General features: G+C 44.1%; 1 protein-coding gene across 4 annotated transcripts in view; it reads right to left on the minus strand.

Moving 5' to 3' along the window:
- Positions 1-3691: 3691 nt before the first annotated feature.
- Positions 3692-21855, minus strand: part of Xpnpep3 (X-prolyl aminopeptidase 3) — a 54561-nt gene continuing 36397 nt past the window's right edge. For 3 of the 4 annotated variants that reach the window (XM_085831778.1, XM_085831780.1, XM_085831781.1), the window contains 5 exons: positions 20680-20793; positions 16647-16732; positions 11038-11215; positions 8210-8330; positions 3692-5668 (listed from right to left, as the gene is read on the minus strand). In XM_085831778.1, the coding sequence (XP_085687904.1) occupies positions 5502-5668; positions 8210-8330; positions 11038-11215; positions 16647-16732; positions 20680-20793 (666 nt within the window). In that variant the 3' untranslated portion in view covers positions 3692-5501. The remainder of the gene's footprint in view (positions 5669-8209; positions 8331-11037; positions 11216-16646; positions 16733-20679; positions 20794-21855) is intronic. The other variant, XM_085831779.1, reaches the window with a different exon arrangement.

Genomic DNA, 21855 nt, shown 5'->3' on the forward strand with positions numbered 1-21855 from the left:
TGACAGGCATGTATTGGTCTGCCTTACATTGCATAGTTGAACTACATTTGTTGAGATTACACAGAGAGAAACACACCAAAAACCTTCTAGGGTGTGCTGCAGTTTCTTGCTGCCACTTTGGACTTGGGCTGATTGGCAGTTTGATGTCAGCTGAGACAGATGCACGTCCTGAGACAAGACTCACCCATGAAGGACAAGTGATGTTTGGAGGGATATAAATAGAACTCAATGGACAGTGATGGAGGCTGAGCTTGGCTTGTTTATAGAGCTAGGTGTGCAATGCTTGGGGGTCTAGAGACTTCCCTGATCTTTGCTTCACTGAGAGAGACACATCCTAGAACTTCTGATGTTCCTCCTGGTCCCTCCTGATACCTGCAGAGACTGAGGCCTGGCTGTCTCCACTAAGTGGTACCACGACTGCTGATTTGTTTGCTATCCTGACTCTATTAAACTGGATTGTTAGTATAGCAGTGAAGTGGATGAAGCTGCCACTGCTGGCCTGTGAACTGAATTGCCAGTTTCCAGACAACACAGATGGGACTTGCTTCAAAAAACTTACTTTCTTTCTTTCTTTCTTTCTTTCTTTCTTTCTTTCTTTCTTTCTTTCTTTCTTTCTTTTTCTTTCTCTCTCTCTCTCTCTCTCTCTCTCTCTCTCTCTCTCTCTCTTTCTCTCTTTTTTCTTTTTAAAATATTTATTTATTTATTATATGTAAGTACACTGTAGCTGTCTTCAGACACCCCAGAAGAGGGCATCAGGTCTCATTACAGGTGGTTGTGAGCCACCATGTGGTTACTAGGGATTTGAACTCAGGACCTTCAGAAGGGCAGTCAGTGCTCTTAACTTCTGAGCCATCTCACCAGCACCCCCTCAAAAACTTTTCTAAACAGGTCCACTTCCCTGTGTACTTTCTTTTCTACTACCTCTGGTAGGTGGTGGGCTGTAAGAGAGGTTGAAGTGTTTTAAGAACCATCATTAAAAATAAGCCTTAAAAAAAAAGTTACCTTTTGTTTTTTTTTCCTTCGAGACAGGGTTTCTCTGTGTAGCCCTGGCTGTCCTGGGACTCACTCTGTAGACCAGGCTGGCCTCGAACTCAGAAATCTGCCTGCCTCTGCCTCCCAAGTGCTGGGATCAAAGGCATATGCCACCACCTCCGGTGTTTTTTTTTTGGACCTATTTTTTTAAGAGAGTTTCTATGTGTAATGTGTAGTCCTAGCTGTCTCAAAAACCTAAAAAAAAAAAAAAAAAAAAAAAAAAAGAGGAAAACTTTTGTTCATACTTTCTTATTCTAAGTTACATAATGCATTCTCTCTACAAGTCCCATGTATGTAACCCTATGTGTCTTTAAGCTTACTCCACTGTGCCACACACACATCTTTTGCTGGACACGGACATGGTGCCAAGGTACAGACACAGCATTTGGAAAGCTGAGGCAGGGCAGTCTGCGGCTAGCATGGGATCCATGGTTCAAATGTTTGAGAGAGAAAAGTGTCAGACATGAAGAATAAAAATGTTATTGAGACTCTAGAATGTGTCTGATTTAATTTTTTTTTTTTTTTTTTTGAAACAGGGTCTCTCTATGCTGGCCTCAAACTCAGAGATGCTCCTGTCTCTGCCTCCCGTGTGTTTATTTTATTTTTTGGATCCCATTACAGATGGTTGTGAGCCACCTCTCCAGCTCAATAGCCAATCTTTTAGCGGCCTGGATCATACCCTTCCGACAGTGACCTTACTGGACTTACTGCCACCCTGGTGTATACCAGCTAGCTTTGTATATAGCAGAATGGTCTTACACAGCAACCTATACACGTCACGGCCTTAAGTCGGTTTTTATTGCTGTGGTGAAGTATATTATGAATGAAAGCAACTTATGGAAAAGTTAATTTTGGCTAACATTTCCAGACAAGAGTCCAAATGGTGGAGAAGGCAGGGTAGCCGGAAGCTGCTAGCTGATCATGCTTGTCTACACACAGGAAGCAGGGAGGGAACAGAGAGGGTTGGGGCTATAGCCCTCACAGCCCACTGCCAGGGACACACTTCTTCCAGCAATGTTCTACTTCCTAGAGGCTCCTTAACCTCCCAGACAGCACCATTAGCTAGAGACAGAGAAGTTCACAGACGTGAGCCTAGGCTGACGATGTTTATCTAAACCACAAGGCTAAAATAAAACAGACACACTAGACCACTTGGTATTGTTTTATATTTTAAAAACAACAGTAACAAATGTATTCCTCTTATTTGGGAATGAGAGATCCATTTTCATTGAATGGGGCCTTAAAAGGTAACAGCATTTTGTCCAAACAGAACTTATATAATTGCACAAAAGTCATACAAAGTGTTAAGAAATGTCGAACAAGACTGTAGTTTCTGGGTTCTGGTGGGCGCATGCCCTGTAGGGCCTGAAGTCTAGGGGTGACCCCAGACCCATACAATACTGATAGTCAAAGCTCCTCGGTGGCCACGGAAGCCCACTCCCCACGTGGATTCTGCTGCAGTGTATGAATATACATGATGACATCTGTGAGTAAGTTACTAACCCGCTCAGTGAGTCTTTTTTTTTTTTTTTTTTTTTTGGTTTTTCGAGACAGGGTTTCTCTGTGTAGCCCTGGCTGTCCTGGAACTCACTCTGTAGACCAGGCTGGCCTCGAACTCAGAAATCCGCCTGCCTCTGCCTCCCGAGTGCTGGGATTAAAGGCGTGCGCCACCACGCCCGGCCTCAGTGAGTCTTACTGTATGTGTTGGTGCACCTGGGATCCCAGCAAGACCAGCCTGGCCACACATCTGAGGCAGCTGAGGCATCTCCATTGTTTTCTGGATGGTTCTAACAGTCCAACTGAAATGCTTGGCTGCCAAGGTTAATCTGGGACTCAATGGGTAGCAGGTTGAACCATAGACTAAATTCACCACAACTCCATCAAAGCCACCTTAACCACCAGTTACAACTCCAGAACTTGACTGTAATGTAAGCAGAAATCAGTTTCCTCTCTAACTCTGCTATACATAAAAAGCAACCCAGGCTTTCAGCTAGAAAGGTGAGAACTGCAGACGACGTCTTACAGAAAGAAAGGAAAGTCACTCCAAGCGAAGGCTGTTTGGGCACAGAGCCAGGTGGGTGAGAAGCCATGGTAATGGATTTATTCTTCCTTCTTTAAAAGTAGGTTAGGTCTGAGACCCAGAAGACGGACGGGCAGAAAGGACAGACTGGGCGGGCAGCCTCCACTGTTACCGCCCTCAGGAGAGACTGATAAGGCCTTGAGGATGAGTAGTCAGAGGGCCATTTGTGTCCTAATGTTTCGTTCTCACACTACCTTTGTCCCCTGCTGGTTTCTAGGTTTACTATGAAATTTCTTAAGATGTGTCAGCTACCTGCACTGCAGAGACTGCTTGCTAATCTTCTAGCTTGCACTTCCCTAACAGAAATATGGAAAGTAGGGGCAGATCCCATAAAACCCTTGAATTTATGTTATAGCAGTTAGCATGTTTTGTTTATCATGGGACTACACATACTCAGATTTAAAAGAAGTTAACACACTAGCTCTTAGGGCTTCCCTCTGTCACATAAGCTTATTTTATTTTTGAGACAGGGTTTTTCTGTGTAGCTGTTCTGGAATTTGATCTGTAGATCAGGCTGACTTTGAACTCAGAGATCTGCCTGCTTCAAGTGCTAAGGGACTGTGCCCAGTTCACACAAGCTTTTTTTTTTTAAGGATTTATTTATTTATTTGATGTATATGAGTACATTGCAGCTGTCTTTAGACACACCACAAGAGGACATCAGATTCTATTACAGATGGTTGTGAGCCACCGTGTGGTTGCTGGGAATTGAACTCAGGACCTCTGGAAGAACAGTCAGTGCTCTTAACCTCTGAGCCATCTCTCCAGCCCCTCACACAAGCTTTTAATCAACCATTTGTATTCATCCAGCCCTGACGTGCTCACCTTGCAATCTGGGTTGTACAACCGAACCAGATGCTGTGTTTAGGGAAATAAACATGACTCTGCCACTGCCTTGCCATCCCTAGCATTAGAGTAAGAGGTGGACCATAGGGTATTTACAACTACTGAGTGCATCCCAGATATTTAATTTTATTGGTATCTAACACAAGACTGCAGAACCTTTTATTTTGTTTTAATTTTTAGATAGGGTCATCACATAGCCATGAGTGGCTGTGACTTGTTATGCAGACCAGGCTGCTCTGGGCTTTGACCTTATGATCATATTCTTGACACTGCATTCAGAACGCTGAATTACAGGCACTAGTCACTATGCTCATGCTTTTGTTTTTTAAATTAAAAGGAGGTTTACTGGGAAGCTGAGTCAGGCAGTTTTACTGGCCCCAAGGATTGAGGCCAGGGGAGTGGGGAAGAAGTAGCATCGCATTGATTTTGACAATACATGGTTGCAAGTAGCTACATGGATCAATTCATTAAGAACCTATAAAGAACTGAGTGGTGGTAGACAATGCTTTTAATCCCAACATTTAGGGAGGCAGAAGGAGGCAGATCTCTGAGTTCAAGGCGAACCTGGTCAACAGATCGAGTTCCAGGATAGTCAGAGCTACACAGAGAAACCTTGCTAAAAACCAACCAACCAACCATACACATGCGAGCATACCCCCCCCTCCCCCCAAAGTGAGCTGGGCGCAGTGCAGGAAGATCAATATTTTGAGGCCAGCAATAATTGTATATTGAGTTTGAGGCCAGCCTGGGCTACATAAGATCCTGTCACAAAGCACAGCAGCTATGAAGGACCTGAGGCACATAGTGACATTTTGTCTGAGAAAATAACTTGTGAAAGAGAGGAAGGTGGACATTTGAAAAAAAAATCTCCTTTAAATTGAAGAAAACAGAGCTAAAGGTCTGGATCTGTGGAGACACGTACTTTCCTTTCTCTTCCATTTTCTTCCCAAGAAGAACCTAGACACTTTCCATGTCCTGTGCAATCAAATGGCAAGGAAGATCCAAGACTCTTGTTGGCTGACTGTTGCTGTATTCTGGCTGAATGGAAACACTGCAGGACCTCTGTGTTTCCTGAGGCCCGAGAGATCCCAGTGGGTGTGCATGTGCAGAACCTGGACCAGGAGGCAGAGGCCATGGCAAGTAAGTATTGGCCACCTCAAACGCCGACAGGTAGCCTTTAGCATAGGCGGAAACTTTGGTGAGAAGTAAAACATGTGGGCCTCACACAAGCATCTTAGGACGTTAAGTGGATCTCAGAAGTGCAGAAAGGGATGAAGAGAGTTTTCTGTTGAAATGTGTTAACTGGAATGCAGGGACATATAAGCAAGCCCTTACTTCACATTCACATTTTAAACTTGAATTAATGTCACTAAAGTTGTAGTAACAGATTATTCCAGAACCCACGTGTGTCTCCAGACTTACGTCCTCTTAACAGGAAGCTGCGCTCGCTCACTAGGCTGTGCAGTTCCCAGGGAAGCTGTGTCTACCTGCATAGCAGGGATGCCAGTCTTGGACCTGGGCTGCATGTATGCCACAGTGGTGGTCATGAGGTCCTGCGGCAGATCTGTTCAATGTCATTCATCTCTTTGGGACAATCTGCAGAAAGGATAAGAGGTGAGTCCTGAGTCACCACTACATCATCCTCAATCCGAACTCCGAGCCCTCGGAACTTCTCTGGGGCATCTCTGTCGTCCTCTGGGATATAAATGCCTGAGAACAGAGGGGGACTGTGATCAGTGACAGTGACCAGTGGATCAGAGGCAAGTTCACCTGTTTCAACTTCCTCATCTGCACCTGACAATTCTTCACTGCATGTACCTCAGAGCTCTGAGAACCAGATGAACTACTGCACACAGCAGAGCTGTGTACAGAAAGCTCAGTCAGATGGCTCTCATCAGCTAGGATTACTACTGCTGTAGCCATTTTGTTTAGTGGACTATAGGCTGCATTCAACTATAATACCAACCTGATTCTGTCAGAGTCTAGTGGATTAGGGAAGCCATTAATTTATAAATATGTTATATATAAAGGAACCAGAAGATTATATAAATGTGTCTTTCTTTGCCTAAAAATTCTATACAGAACAGTTATTTAGCTAAAATAAAGTATGAAGTCAGCTGTGATGGGATCTCCTTAGAAGATCCCTTAGGGAGGGAGTATCAGTGTAGGCGAGATAATGCGTTTAAGGCCAGCTTACAATAAACAGTTAAGTCCCAACTTAAGAAAACCCCCAAAATGAATTAGAAAAAAGACAATGTATTAAAGCATATTTATAATATTGAGGTATTAGCCAAAGCTACAGAAACTGTCACTATAAAGTTCTTTTTTTTTTTTTTTTTTTGGTTTTTCGAGACAGGGTTTCTCTGTGTAGCCCTGAGTTCGAGGCCAACCTGGTCTACAGAGTGAGTTACAGGATAGCCAGGGTAACACAGAAAAACCCTTGTCTCAAAAAAAAAGGGGAGGGGATCCTGTGTTTCACCCACCCCGCCCCACCCAGCTTCCTGCTGTCCTTCAACCCCTTTTCAATACTTCAGTGTGGGCATTCCCCAATCCACTCTCCCACCCCCCCCCACCCCAATACTGGAGATTGAACATAGGTTCTTATAAATGATGGGTACGCTTTCTACTACTGAGTTACAACAATCTTAAGCTTGCTTTTTTTTTTTTTTTTTGGTTTTTTGAGACAGGGTTTCTCTGTGTAGCCCTGGCTGTCCTGGCACTCACTTTGTAGACCAGGCTGGCCTCGAACTCAGAAATCCGCCTGCCTCTGCCTCCCGAGTGCTGGGATTAAAGGCATGTGCCACCACGCCCGGCTACTATAAGTTCTTTTCCCTCAAATAAGCTATAAGAAAAAAAAGGTTAGCCGGGCGTGGTGGCGCACGCCTTTAATCCCAGCACTCGGGAGGCAGAGGCAGGCGGATTTCTGAGTTCGAGGCCAGCCTGGTCTACAAAGTGAGTGCCAGGACAGCCAGGGCTACACAGAGGAACCCTGTCTCGAAAAAAACCAAAAAAAAAAAAAAAAAAAAAAAAAAGAAAAAAAAGGTCTAAATGTATGTAAAAGACATTAGTGGGCTGGAGAGATGGCTGAGCAGTTAAGAGGACTGGGTTCAATTCCCAGCAACCACACACAACTGTCTGTAACTCCAGTTTTATGGGATCCAACATCTTCCTCTGGCTTCCACAGACACTGCACACATGTATTGCACAGACATTCATCAAGGCTGAACACCCATACACATAAAATAAAGATTAAAAAAAGATTAATGTACATTTGGAAAAGTCTAGATATTCCAGGAGCTTTTTCTAACAGTCTCATGTAGCTGAGGCTGGCTTTGAACTTTCAATCTTCTTTTGTGCTGGGATTACAGGCATGCACCACCATGCCTAGTTTCCAGACACTCTTGCTAAATCTCAAGTCACACAGACGTCAGGACAGTAAAGAACCTCCAAAGTAGCTGCTATGGTAGCATCCTAGTACTCTGGAGGCAGAGGCAGGCAGATCTGAGTTTGAGGCCAGCCTGGTCTACAGAGTGAGTTCTAGAAAAGCCAAAGCAACACAGAGAGACCCTGTCTGGAAAAACCAAAACCAACCCACCAACTAACCAACCAGCCAACCAACCAACCAGCCAACTAACCAACCAGCCAACCAGCCAACCAACCAACCAACCAACCAGCCAACCAAACAAAAGAACCTGAAACCATCCCCAGATGCTCTTCAATAAAAAGCCTGGCAACTGTAGTGGCCATTACTAACTGGAGCAGCCTCCACTGCCACAGAGCAACATGACTGACTGCTTCTTCACAGGACAGGAAGAGACATTTCTCAGCCCTAACACACCTAATTCAGACTTTGGGCTTCGATCTTACAATGCCAGCAGACTCATCTTTAATCGTCAGCCCTGCTAACCACTGAGGCCACACTTCACTTTTCCACTCTGCCTACTAGGCAGGCACTTCCTTGAATCAGGTAACTGTCTGTGGGAGGATAGCTCACTATAGGTAGCAGGATGTTGCAATCCACCACTACTAACTATGAGACTATCACGAGTTGGCTCTGGCAAAGGCAGGATTAAAAAAGATTTATTTCTTAATATCGACTTACAGAAAGTATTTGCCATCTGTTGTTTATCGGAGGAGTCAAATTAAACAAACTGTGATGTTAAATAAGAAAGCTTTAGACAAACCTAAACATTTTATGTTACGTAAATAAAAATAAGCAATGTATACTTCGGGATTATCCCTATCCCTTACCTGGCTCAACTGTGATCACCATTCCAGGCTGCAGAGGGAGTGACCGAGGCATGTCCGGAGTGTCATGGACATCCATCCCGAGGTAATGTCCAACATGATGAGGGCAGTATTTTCGAGCAGCCTGGAAAAGAGAATTACCACAGTATCATCAGGACAACGAATGAGCTCTGAAGGGAAACCTGGCATGTGTAAATCAGTGACATGTGATGCTGACTGTCAGGTCCCATGATTTATGTTTAACCCATCCTTGGACTAATGCCAAGAGACCTGACAAACTGCAACTTTCTGAGGTGTGTGGTGTGCATGTGTGCATGTGTGTGCCTGTGGAGGCAGGGTGTGGTGTGTGGTGTGCCTGTGTGTGCCTCTGGAGGCAGGAGTTCATGGTGGATGTCTTCATCTACAGCTTCCCTTGACTCTTTTTTTTTTTTTTTTGGTTTGGTTTTTCGAGACAGGGTTTCTCTGTGTAGCCTTGGCTGTCCTGGCACTCACTTTGTAGACCAGGCTGGCCTCGAACTCAGAAATCCGCCTGCCTCTGCCTCCCGAGTGCTGGGATTAAAGGCGTGCGCCACCACGCCCGGCTTTTTTTTTTTTTTAAATTTACTATGGTTTTTTTTTTTTTTTTTTTAAGATTTATTTATTTATTATATGTGAGTACACTGTAGTTGTCTTCAGACACTCCAGAAGAGGGCATCAGATCTCGTTACGGATGGTTGTGAGCCACCATGTGGTTGCTGGGATTTGAACTCCGGACCTTCGGAAGAGCAGTCGGGTGCTCTTACCCACTGAGCCATCTCACCAGCCCCTCTTTTTTTTTTTGGTTTTTAGAGACAGTGTTTCTCTGTGTAGCCCTGGCTGTCCTCAGAAATCCGCCTGCCTCTGCCTCCCAAGTGCTGGCTTCCCTTGACTCTTGATCGACTGGTTGGTTGGTTGCTGGTGCTCTTGTGTAGATGCACATGCCTAACGTGTGTGTGGAGTGAGGAGTACAACCTGTTCTTCCTCCTACCAAGTAGGTTCTTGGGGCTGAACTCAGGTGTGGTGGTATGTGACTTTATACATGGAACCATTTTTTTTTAAAAATATGTATTTATTTATTATATGTAAGTACACTGTAGCTGTCCTCAGATACTGCATCAGATTTCGTTACGGATGGTTGTGAGCCACCATGTGGTTGTTGGGATTTGAACTTGGTACCTTTGGAAGAGCAGTCGGCGCTCTTAACCATTGAGCCATCTCTCCAGCCCTACATGGAACTATCTTGTCATCTGCTCCCCACCCCTCCAAGCTGTGTCTTTTTAGGATTTCTTGATTAGCTTGAAGCTCAATGGCTGGCTAATTAGGTGGTGAGCAAGTTCCCAGAGGTTCCTTTGGTCTCTAGCTCCCAGAGCTGAGACTTTGGGAACAGGCTGCTGTGCTCAGTCTTTTGTGTCTCTATGTGTACTCTGTATCTATCCCATGACCTAAGAGGCCTGAAGAAGAAGGTGTCAGATAACTGTAGCTACAGATGGTTTTGAGCCTCTATGTGTGTGCTGGGAACCCGAGTCCTCTGGAAGAACAGCCAGTGCTCCCAAACTCTGGGCCATCTATCTAGCCTCTACACCTACCTTTTTTCTTTTTTCTTTTTTTTTTTTCGAGACAGGGTTTTTCTGTGTAGTCCTGGCTGTCCTAGAACTCACTCTGTAGACCAGGCTGTCCTCAAACTCAGAAATTCTCCTGCCTCGGCCTTCTGAGTGCTGGGATTAAAGGCGTGCGCCACCACTGCTGGGCTACACCTACCTTTTTATGTGGATGCTAGGAATCTGAAGTCAGACCCTCATGCTTGTGTTAGAAAGCACTTTACCCACCTAACCATGTCCACGTCAGGCAAATTGTCACTTCCTCAATCCACACTTACGATACTGCTTTCCACCCCACTGTCAAATGCATTATGCACAGGCTAAGGAATTCCAGTGGATTTGCCTACCACACATCCTCTATTTGATCCCCAGCAAAGGGGTGGGGAGATTGCCTTTTTTGGGGAAAGGAAGGACAGCAATGTTCTATTATCCTTACTATTTATATGTCTTAAAAAGGAAGACACAAAATATGAACACACACTTGGAATCTGAACTCTTGGTCTGTGGAGACAGGAGGATCAAGAATCCAGAGCCATCCTCAGCTGTTGAGTTCAAGGCAAGCCTGGGTTACACGAGACCTTGTCCCCACCATAAATGCAATAAGCAGATATACTCCTACACTTCTCCTGGGCAGCCTACCCTACCCATGTCAAGTTGTAGAGTAGGCAGGACTCTGTGTTTACTGGTATGGACAGTTCTGTTAATTAAAAATTTGTGGGCTTGGTTCAGGGAATTTATAACTTCTTTTCTTTGGTAATAGGAGTCCTGGAAGTGTAACTTTGGAAATGGAGGCTGCCTAATGCTTGTATGGCTCAGGGTCTGCAACTATAATGGATGTCATACATTTAGGTGTAGACAAAACTGGGCATTTTGCAAAGTTTCAATAGTGTAACTGAACCGATAAACAGCCTCCCCTCTGACCTCCAGAACCCCAGGACAGGATGAGGAGTTAACCCTCTCTCCTTGTTTGCGTTCTTCCCACTCTGCCTGTATAGACTTCATCTTGTGTCTGAGTACTGCACTGGCTCTCTAGCAGGCAATGACTCAGAATGTGCTGCCATCTTCTGGCAAAAAGAACTACTGACTCCCTTTGTTTTAATCCAATCCATGTTAAAGCTAAATCCACTTTACAAAGACTTAGCTTTACCAAGCAGGGCAAAAACTGAGCAGCATGTTGCTGGCCCTTCTGAAGGACTGGCGTGAAGAGGGAGGTACCTTGAAGGTGCTTTCCTTGCTGGTCTTTGTGATGCCCAGATCCTTGAGCTTCTGTCCTATCAGTGTCAGCATCATGCTGTAGATGTTCTCCAAGCTCGTCCCAGGGGAACACAGAGTCAAACAAGCTCTTTGGATTTCCAGAACAGCTTCATAGAGCTCTGCCTGAGGGGCGGTGAATCTAAACACAGGAAAACCAAGGAAAGTGAGCTATGTATCCAGTAGTCAGGCCTGGCCGCAGCGTTTTACCAGCCAGCCATCTTGCTGGACCTTCAGTAGTTTCTTAAGGTGGCAGTTTAGACATTACTGATTTAATCATTCCCCCATCCCTTTTGACTTTTTATTTCTTCCTAGTGCTGCAGTTTAAACCCAAAGCCTCGTGTAGACTAGGCAAGCACTTACCATTTCCTTTCCAGGTTAAACGTTTAACCTGGACTTAACCTGGAACTTTTCAGCTGGGCATAGTACTATAGGACCCAGCAATCCCACACAGCTGAGGCAGGGCTGTGTCTTTGGGGCCGACCTGGGCTACACGGTATGTTTGCACTAGCTTGGGTTACTTAGTGAGATCCTGACTAAAGGAAAAGTCACAAATCTCCCTTCAGCTTCATTTCCCTATTATCCACACAGAGTATCTCCATTACCAGTCCATCCCAAATACACTATAATTTATTTTGCTGATGCCTTTTTGTTACTTTGTTTTTTGTTGTTTTGATTTGTTTTTTGGGGACAGGGTTTCTCTGTGTAGCCCTGGCTGTCCTGGAACTCACTTTGTAGACCAGGCTGTCCTCAAACTCAGAAATCTGCCTGCCTCTGCCTCCCGAGTGCTGGGATTAAAGGCATGCGTCACCATGCCTGGCTGGTTCTGATCATTTTTAAATTAGAACCTCAGAATGTAGCCCAGGCTGGCCTTGAACTCTTTAAAAACAATATCTAGTCTGATGTGATTGCTGAGATCCAGAAGGCAGTCATATGACACAGTATTAAGTGCAGTAACTGCGAAAGTGGGTGGGTTGGGGAGCAGGGTGGTGGGAGGATATAGGGGACTTTAGGGATAACACAAAATGTAAATGAAGAAAAATATCTAATAAAAAAAAAGTGCAGTAACTGTAGAGCCATTGTTAAGCCCCTGGGCTTTAAGTCTTTATCAAGTTAAAGTCTTCAGCTTCTCAACAGCACAACAGGGGAAGAAAAAGCAAGAACTCTTTATCTCTGAGCATCTCTCTAGCTCTATTTGGAGATTTGAATATATATATATATATATTTTATATATATATATTTTTTTGTTTTGTTTTGTTTTGTTTTTCGAGACAGGGTTTCTCTGTATAGTCCTGGCTGTCTTGGAACTCACTTTGTAGACCAGGCTGGCCTTGACCTTTTGGCTAAGATCATGTGTAGAAACTTGACATTAATACAAACAAAATAGACATCAGGACTAGTGTTGTTGGAGGTGATGCAGAACACTGATGGTAATGACGATGATGATAACAGTGGCTATGAGTGCACGGATTCCTAAGACAGCTGCAAAGCACACACAGGGAAGCTGGAAAGACTGAAGAGAAATGAGCCATCACACGCCGTCAGTCAGTTTTTTACAGTCTTGTTAATTTATAGGACCAATGTTCGTAGGTCGTGAGATCTTCCTGTAAAGTGATGTGCTGAGTACCTTCGGGCTACGCAGTCCTTTAAACACATGAACATTTTCCCCGGCTGTAAACTAGTCTCAGTGCACTTCAAAAGCCTGAAGTGTTGTATGCTCTCCGACTACAGTGGAATTAAATTAGAAAAATTGTAGCAAGCACTGAGCCTGTGAGGAAGTGAGTCAATATTCTGATTTACTTCTTTTTTTTTTTTTTTTTAAAGATTTATTTATTTATTATATATAAGTACACTGTAGCTGTCTTCAGACACTCCAGAAGAGGGCGCCAGATCTCGTTGTGGATGGTTGTGAGCCACCATGTGGTTGCTGGGATTTGAACTCTGGACCTTCGGAAGAGCAGTCGGGTGCTCTTACCCACTGAGCCATCTCACCAGCCCCTGATTTACTTCTGACAACACTTGTCTTGATGTCTATTTTGTTTGTATTAATGCTACTCTTTTTTAAAAAAGATTTAAGTGTATTGGGGCCCTTTTGGATAGCATTGGAAATGTAAATGAGGAAAATACCTAATAAAAAAATTAATTAAAAAAAAAGATTTATTTATTTATTATTATACATAAGTACACTGTAGCTGACTTCAGACACACCAGAAGAGGGTGTCAGATCTCATTACAGATGGTTATGAGCCACCATGTGGTTGCTGGGATTTGAACTCAGGACCTTTGGAAGAACAGTCAGTGCTCTTAACCACTGAGCCATCTCTCCAGGACCCATATTAATGCTACTTTCAGTTTTTATTTATTTGTTTGTTTTTTAAACTATATCAAAACTGAAAACTAGCCTGGCTCACTGTTTCTTTTCTTTCTTTCTTTTTTTTTTTTTTGGTTTTTCGAGACAGGGTTTCTCTATATAGCCCTGGCTGTCCTGGAACTCACTTTGTAGACCAGGCTGGCCTCGAACTCAAAAATCTGCCTGCCTCTGCCTCCCGAGTGCTGGGATTAAAGGTGTGCGCCACCATGCCCGGCCTGGTTCATTGTTTCTTAAGAGACTATGTGGCATGGCTGTGATGTCCTTGTAATAGAGCAGCTGCCTAGGATGAGAGCACTCAGTTCTAGCCCGTCATGCTAGCTGCCATCACATGCTGAAAGAACTGGCTGTCACTGGGAAGTACTGAGGACTAGAAAGTGCCTGCTGGAGAGGGCTCAGCTTTTGCAGAGGACTTGAGTTTAGTTCCTAGCACTCATGTAAGGTACTTTAAAAATCATCATTCATACACACACACACACACACACACACACACACACACACACACACATTTAAAACTAAATTAAAAAAAAAGAAGAAAATAGCCTCAGACTGAAAACCCCAACACCACTAAATTTACCCATTTCACTTGATTTTTCACTTGATTTACGTTGGGTAGCGCATGCCTTTAATCCCAGCACTTGGGAGGCAGAGGTAGGCAGATTTCTGTGTTCGAGGCCAGCCAGGGCTATACAGAGAAACCCTGTTTCGAAAAACAAAAACAAAGAAGAGGAGGAGGAGGAGGAGAAAGAGAAGAAGAAAAGGAGGAATAGGAGGAGGAGGAAGAGGAGGAGGAGGGGGAGGAGGAGGAGGAAGAGGAGGAGAAGAAAGAAGAGGAAGAGGAGGAGGAGGAGGAGGAGGAGTGGCTCAGTGGTTGAGAGCACTGGCGGCTTTTCAGAGGACCTCAGTTTGATTCTCACTGCTTACAACAGCCTATAACTCCAGTTTAAGGAGATCAAATGCTCTTTTATGGCTTCTGTGGGCTATACACATGTGGTACCAATACATGCAAGCAAGATACCCATAAACATAAATCAAAAATACATATGTTAAAAAAAAGCCTGTTTTAATTTTATGTGTCTGAATGTTTTGTCTGAATGTATGTGAGCCACATGCTTACCCGGTCCCTGCAGAGATCAGAAGAGGGCGTTGGATGATTGGGAGCCACCATGTAAATGCTGAAGACTGAACTCAGGTTCTCTGGAAGAGCAACAAGTGCTCTTAACCACTGAGCCATCTCTCCACTCCCTAAAACTCAGATCAAAAGGACATGCATGGCATATACTCACTAATAAGTGGATATTAGACCCCTCCCAAAAGTACAGCATACCCAAGACACAGTCCACAGAACTCAAAAAGCTCAACAAGCTGAAGGGCCTACGTAAGGAAGCCTCAGTCCCAGTAGGGAGGGAGAGGAAAACAATCACAAGGGGGGGAGGGAGGGGCCTGGGGGGGGAAAGTGGATGGGAGTGGGGGTTGGGGGAGAGGGGAACCTGATCTGGTATTGGGTGAGGGAAAAGGACTGAAATCCCTGAGATCAGCAGAAAAAATGGAAACAGGCAACCTTGGGAGGTAGGAGGCTGAGGGGACCCTCCAGAATGCACCAGAGATCTGGTGAGAGACTCTCGGGACTCAAAGGGAGGGAGGGACCTTACATGACATGCCCAACAGTAGGGAGAGAACTCAAGTGAGGGAGGGGGTTGCCATCCCACAGTCACATCTCTGACTCATAATTGTTCCTGTCTGAAAGAACTGTAGGGATGGAAATGGAGAGGAGTCTGAGGAAAAGAAGGTCCAAAGTGGAATCCAGTTCAAGGTGAGGTCCCAAGGCCTGACACTATTACTGAGGCTGTGGAGCACTCACAAAAAGGGACTTATCGGAGCTGGAGAGATGGTTCAGTGGTTAAGAGCACTGACTGTTCTTCCAGAGGTCCTGAGTTCAATTCATCACATGGTGGCTCACAACCACCTGTAATGGGGTCTGATCCCCTCTTCTGGTGTGTCTGAGGAGAAATGGTGTGCTCATATACATAAAATAAATAAATAAATAAATAAATAAATTTTTAAGGAAAAAAAAAAAAGGGGGGACTTATCATGACTGCACCCTGGAAGACCCAACAAATAGCTGAAAGAGTCAGATGCAGATATTTACACCCAACCAATGGACAGAAGCTGCTGACCCCTGTGGTTGAATTAGGGGAAAGCTGAGGAGGAGGGCAACCCTGTAGGAGGAACAGCAGTCTCAATTAACCTGGACCCCCGAGATCTCTCAGACAGTGGACCACCAACCAGGCAGCATACACCAGCTGATATGAGGACCCCAACACACATACAGCACAGGACTGCTGGGTCTGGGTTCAGTCAGAGAAGATGCACCTGACCCTCAACAGACTGCAGGCCCCAGGGCGTGGGGAGGTCTGGTTCGGAGGGTGGTGGTGGGAACATCCTTGTGGAAAGAGGGAGGTTGGGAGGATGCTTGGAATGTGGAACAGTCAGAGGGTAGATGGGGGGTGGGGAGGGAGGATAAAATCTGGAGTGTAAGGAAAAGTTTTTGCCTATAGTGGATATTCTCAAGTATATTAGATTTGTTTTTAATATTTTATTGAAATTTTATAATTATTATCTGTGATGTGTTAACCCAATAAAGATATTCTATTACATCTTGAATAAAGTTTAGAAGGAAAAAAGCAACAAAGAGAAGCAACAAAGAGAACCACAACTTGGGGCTGCAGAGGTGGCTCAGTGGTTAAGAACACTGACTTCTCTTCTGGACATTCCGAGTTCAATTCCCAGCAACCACAAGGTTGGTGGCTCACAACCATCTGTAATGGGATCCGATGCCCTCTTCTGGGGTGTCTGAAGACAGCTACAGTGTACTCATATGCATAAAAACAAAAAAAAACAAAACAAAGAAAACCTTAAAGGTGAAGATGTTAAAAAAAATCTTAAACAAACAAACACCAAGAAAACCACAACTACATATACCAAAACAAAGTGAATGTGGTTCATGTGTTAAGTCTTTCTATGTGCCTTACTATGCTATGAAATGAACAAAACAGCTAACCCCCCTAAACAAAACAAACAAAAACAGTAAAAGAACTTTGTAAAGACAGGAAACGACCTATAAAAGCCATTTGTTCCAGACACATCCATACAACGACTCAAATCCCAAGACGCCATAGGGCATGTTACTGTGTAGACTCCCTACCTGCCATTGACAGGCCATGTCCTGGTGATGTCACTCACATAGCAGGATGACTCACAGCCTCCATCAAGAAGTACCATTTCACCATCCTGGAACAAAGACAGACAGGGGAGGAGGTAGCACTTGTCTTTGGGGCACCAGAGAGATGGCTGGTAGTTACAAGCACTTGAGCACTCCTCCTTGCAGAGGAGCTGGGTTTGGGTCCGAGAACTCACAAGGTGCTTTGCAACCATCCTTATATCCAGTTCCAGAGGATCTGATGATCTCTTGTAACCTCCATGGGTCCATGCATGCAAAACAGTCTCACATCCACCAGGCATGCACCCACCCATGCGTGCACACACATACACAGTCTGGGGTCAGAGGGATGGTTCAGGGAGTGAGGATACTTGCTGTACAAGCCTGAGAATCAAAAGTTCCCTGGAATCCACAGAAAGCTGGAAGGAGACGACTGACTGCACAAAGTTTTTTTTTTTTTTTTTTTTTGGGTTTTCGAGACAGGGTTTCTCTGTATAGCCCTGGCTGTCCTGGAACTCACTTTGTAGACCAGGCTGGCCTCGAACTCAGAAATCCACCTGCCTCTGCCTCCCAAGTGCTGGGATTAAAGGTGTGCGCCACCACCGCCCGGCATGCACAAAGTTTTTCTCTGACCTCCACACATGTACCTGTCTACACACACACATTTCATATACACAATAAAAATAACCCCATGCAAACTCCTCCTAGTTTATTATTTGTTTTTGGAGATAATCTTACTGACTGTATAGTTTTGGTTTGCCTGGAACTTGTTATGTAGGACAGGCTGATCTTGAACTCAGAGAGACCCACCTGCCTCTGCTTCTTAAGTGCTAGGTTTAAGGATGTGTGGTACCACTCTTCATTATTTTATTAAAACAAACAAACCCCAGTATTTTAGGGAAGACTAATCTGAAGTTCCTTTTCTCAAAAGAGACAGCATTTAGGGCCTGGAGAGACAGCTCAGTGATTAAGAGTACTGCATGCTCTTGCTGAAGAGCCAGGTTTGATTACCAGCATTTACATGGTGGCTCACAACCATCTGTAACTCCAGTTCCAGGGGATCTGATGCCCTCTTCTGGCTTCGGGGCACTGGGAGGGGGGCAGGCACACAGTACATATATACATACATATAGTGTGATTTATCTTGTACCCCAGGCTCTTTAAGGAATCATCAGTTGCTAGTTAACTGGCTCTTTAAGAATTCCTAACTATTAGAACTATTTGACCCTTCACCTGCAGAGTTGGTTGCTGTTCTGGGAACAGCATAGTTTATTTAAAAAGCCAGCTGAGGGGGCTGGAGAGATGGCTCAGCGGTTAAGAGCACTGACTGCTCTTCCAGAGGTCCTGAGTTCAAATCCCAGCAACCAGATGGTGGCTCATAACCATCTGTAACAAGACCTGATTCCCTCTTCAGTTGTCTGAAGACAGCTATAGTATACTTACATGTAATAAATAAAATAAATCTTTTTTTTTTTTTTTTTTTGGTTTTTCGAGACAGGGTTTCTCTGTGTAGTCCTGGCTGTCCTGGAACTCACTTTGTAGACCAGGCTGGCTTCGAACTCAGAAATCCGCCTGCCTCTGCCTCCCAAGTGCTGGGATTAAAGGCGTGCGCCACCACCGCCCGGCAATAAAATAAATCTTAAAAAAAAAAAAAAAAAGAGCCAGCTGAGGCAGAGAAAGAGTGGGGAGGGTGATGTGCTAGCAGTTCTAACAGCTAAGAATTCTTAAAGGGCCAGTTGACTAGCAACTGAGGATCCTTTAAAAGGCCAGGTACATAAGATAAATCACACTACACATACATGCAGACACACATACACACCATACCACCCACCCCATTAAAAAAAAAAAAAGATTAGGAAGTGTTCTTAACTGCTGGGACATCTCTCTAACACCAGTGTTATTATTCTACAAATATTAAAACTATGTATGTTAGTTAGTATCCACCTCCTTACTTAAACAGCCTCTTTTTCTCAGGGCCTCAGTGTAGAGCTCTGGTTAGTCGGGAACTTGCCATGCAGACAAGGTTGGCTAGGAACTAACACAGATTCACTATTCTTAGCCTCTTAATCTTAGCATCTCTCTCTCTCTTTTTTTTTTTTTTCGAGACAGGGTTTCTCTGTGTAGCCCTGGCTGTCCTGGAACTCACTCTGTAGACCAGGCTGGCCTCAAACTCAGAGATCTGCCTGTCTTTGCCTCCCGAGTGCTGGGATTAAAGGCGTGCGGCACCACCGCCTAGCTATTATGTGTCTCTTGGATAAGCATTATCATATATGCCAGGACAAAGCCATTATTTTCCAAAAATCACTGCATATAGCATTGTGAATTTGGAAATAACATGTAAATGTCTATTATCACAAAAAGAAGTCAAGCAAAAGGTTCATAGTATTAAAGCCACTTAAAAGTAACAATTATGTTTGTGCAGTGGTACCCAAGTCTCATCCCTAGCACTGCAAACAACAGACAACCCCAAACACTGCATATGGCTGTAGTCCCAGCTACTCTCAGGAGGTTGAAACAGGAGTAGGAAAGCTGGCTAGCCTTATAATGGCCTTGGCATTCAAGCTATGACTATCATGAAAACAGAGTTTCTAGGTTAGTCCACTGTACACTTGTGACAGGACAAGAGTGAAAAGACACACCGCAGCTTAGTAGTCTTTACAAAAAAAATTTAACCCTTTAGACCATGGCTTGCTCTACATCACTGAAACTAAAATTGCAGTTGTGTCACTAGGACTGTTGTACAAAAGGTAAAAAGCTTACAATGCTGTCCAAAAGCCAGGCATGTGGTGCATGCTGTAGTGCAATCACTTAAGAAACTGAGGCAGGAGAATTGCTCCAAGTCTGAGGACAGCTTCGGCTAGCCTAGGCTATGGAGCCAACACCACAATCCCACTCCCAAACATTCTGAGGTATATAAAGTTCAAAAGTAAACAAAATCAAATTATGTAAGTGTATATTAGTGATAAAAAGAAAAAGAAAAACTAAGGCATGGGCTGGAATGTGGTTTGTAGAGTACTTGCCTAGGATGCACAAAGCCTTGGGTTCCATTTCCAGTACTGTACAGAACTGGGTGTAATAGAATCCTCCTGTAATCCGTAATCCTAGCACTAGAGAGGGAGAGGCACACAGGAAGGCTCAGGGTCATTCTTGCCTACATAATGGGTTTAGGACCAGTCAGGACCACATCAGACTCATCTCTAAAATACCACCACCACCACCATTCTCACCAACCAAACAACAAAAAAAGACAAAAACATGATCACCACCACGATGAACAAATACATGGAAAAATTCGATTCTGAATTAGTTGACTGCATAAGCCCACAAAGGAAAATATCAGCTCAAATGTCTCCACAGGCAAGCTCACACACTGCATTCTGGACACGAATGTCCTGGCTCCACCCAGGCGCACTCAGACCCTGCTTGTGTACTGTGGTTTGCTAATGTTTAGCACTTATCTTTTTTATCCACTAAGCATGCCTGCTAGAAACTGTTCTTACCTAATAGGGCTACTCCAAGGACCAATGAAATAATATCTATAAAACCATTTTAAAAGTAATAAATTTTTTTTTAATGTTTTTTTTTGTTTTTGTTTTTTTTTAAAGAATTTTTTTTTTAAAGATTTATTTATTTATTATATGTAAGTACACTGTAGCTGTCTTCAGACACACCAGAAGAGAGCGTCAGACCTCATTTCGGGTGGTTGTGAGCCACCATGTGGTTGCTGGGATTTGAACTCTGGACCTTCGGAAGAGCAGTCGGGTGCTCTTACCCACTGAGCCATCTCACCAGCCCCTGTTTTTTTTTTTGAGACAGGATTTCTCTGTGTAGCCCTGGCTGTCCTGGAACTCACTCTGTAGACCAGGCTGGCCTCAAACTCAGAAATCTGCCTGCCTCTGCCTCCCAAGTCTGGGATTAAAGGCGTGTGGCACTCCATTTGCTAAGGGAAAGGTGTGGAGTTCTCTACTAGGGACCAGGACCTCTCCAGGAGCAGAACGCAGGGTACTCTGGTGATTACCTTGATGAGTTGATTATTCTTCACATAGTGCAAAGTGTTGGAGCGATTACCGCCTGCAACCACAGGTGGGTAGGCTAAGATGTCGGCACCTCGGGCACGGCACTCAAATTCAAACTGTGAAGACAACAAAGTATGACTCACAATTTCTGTGGACCTTCCCAGCCCAGGCTGTCTTCAAGCACTATAGTTGTGGGTACTGTAAGTCATGACTGGAACCCTAGCCATATCTAACCAAATGGTCTACAGCATCAAACCCCACATTTCTTTGACTCTTTCCTGCTGTACTATATTCTAGTCTACATATACCTGCTTATATCAATCCTGTTATCCAACTTTACTACATGTAGGTATATTTTGAGACAGGAGCTCATGTAGCCCAGGCTGACCTGAAACTTCCACTATAGCTAAGGATGACACCGAACTCCTGATTACCATGTATACATACTCCATAAAGGCTGCAATCTGACATACACCAATATATCTGGCTTCAACCCTTTTTTTTTTAAAGATTTATTTATTTATTATATGTAAGTACACTGTAGCTGTCTTCAGACACACCAGAAGAGGGCATCAGATCTCATTACAGATGGTTGTGAGCCACCATGTGGTTTCTGGGATTTGAACTCAGGACCTTCAGAAGAGCAGCCAGTGCTCTTAACCACTGAGCCATCTCTCCAGCCCCCCCCCTTTTTTTTTAAAGATTTATTTTATATGAGAACACTGTAGCTGTCTTCAGACACACCAGAAGAGGACATCTGATCCTATTACAGATGTTTGTGTGCCATCATGTGGTTGCTGGGAATTGAACTCAAGACTTCTGGAAGAGCAGACAGTGCTCTTAACTGCTGAGACATCCCTCCAGCCCCCACCCTCAACCTTATTATTTAATCTTCTGTAATTTAAACTTCGCATGGTTTTCAAAGAAAGCCCAGAAGATGACAGAGAAAATCTGTAAAGAAGGCTGAGTCCAAAAACACATATAAGGCTATTGTTAATCAGGTAAACAAAATATGGCTTATTTTTTTAACAATATTTCTAAATGGCTAATTTCAGTCTTGCAAATAGTCTCATCAACCGAAATGCAGATGGAAAAGGAAACTAAATTCTGACACCCTTGGAACTGTCTGAAGGCTGACCCACTGACTACCTGGTACATGTACTCAGCGTTGGTCTCCT

Source organism: Mus caroli, unplaced genomic scaffold, assembly GCF_978045245.1.
Source record: "Mus caroli unplaced genomic scaffold, Mus_caroli_1 scaffold_16, whole genome shotgun sequence".
NCBI classification, from domain to species: domain Eukaryota; kingdom Metazoa; phylum Chordata; class Mammalia; order Rodentia; family Muridae; genus Mus; species Mus caroli.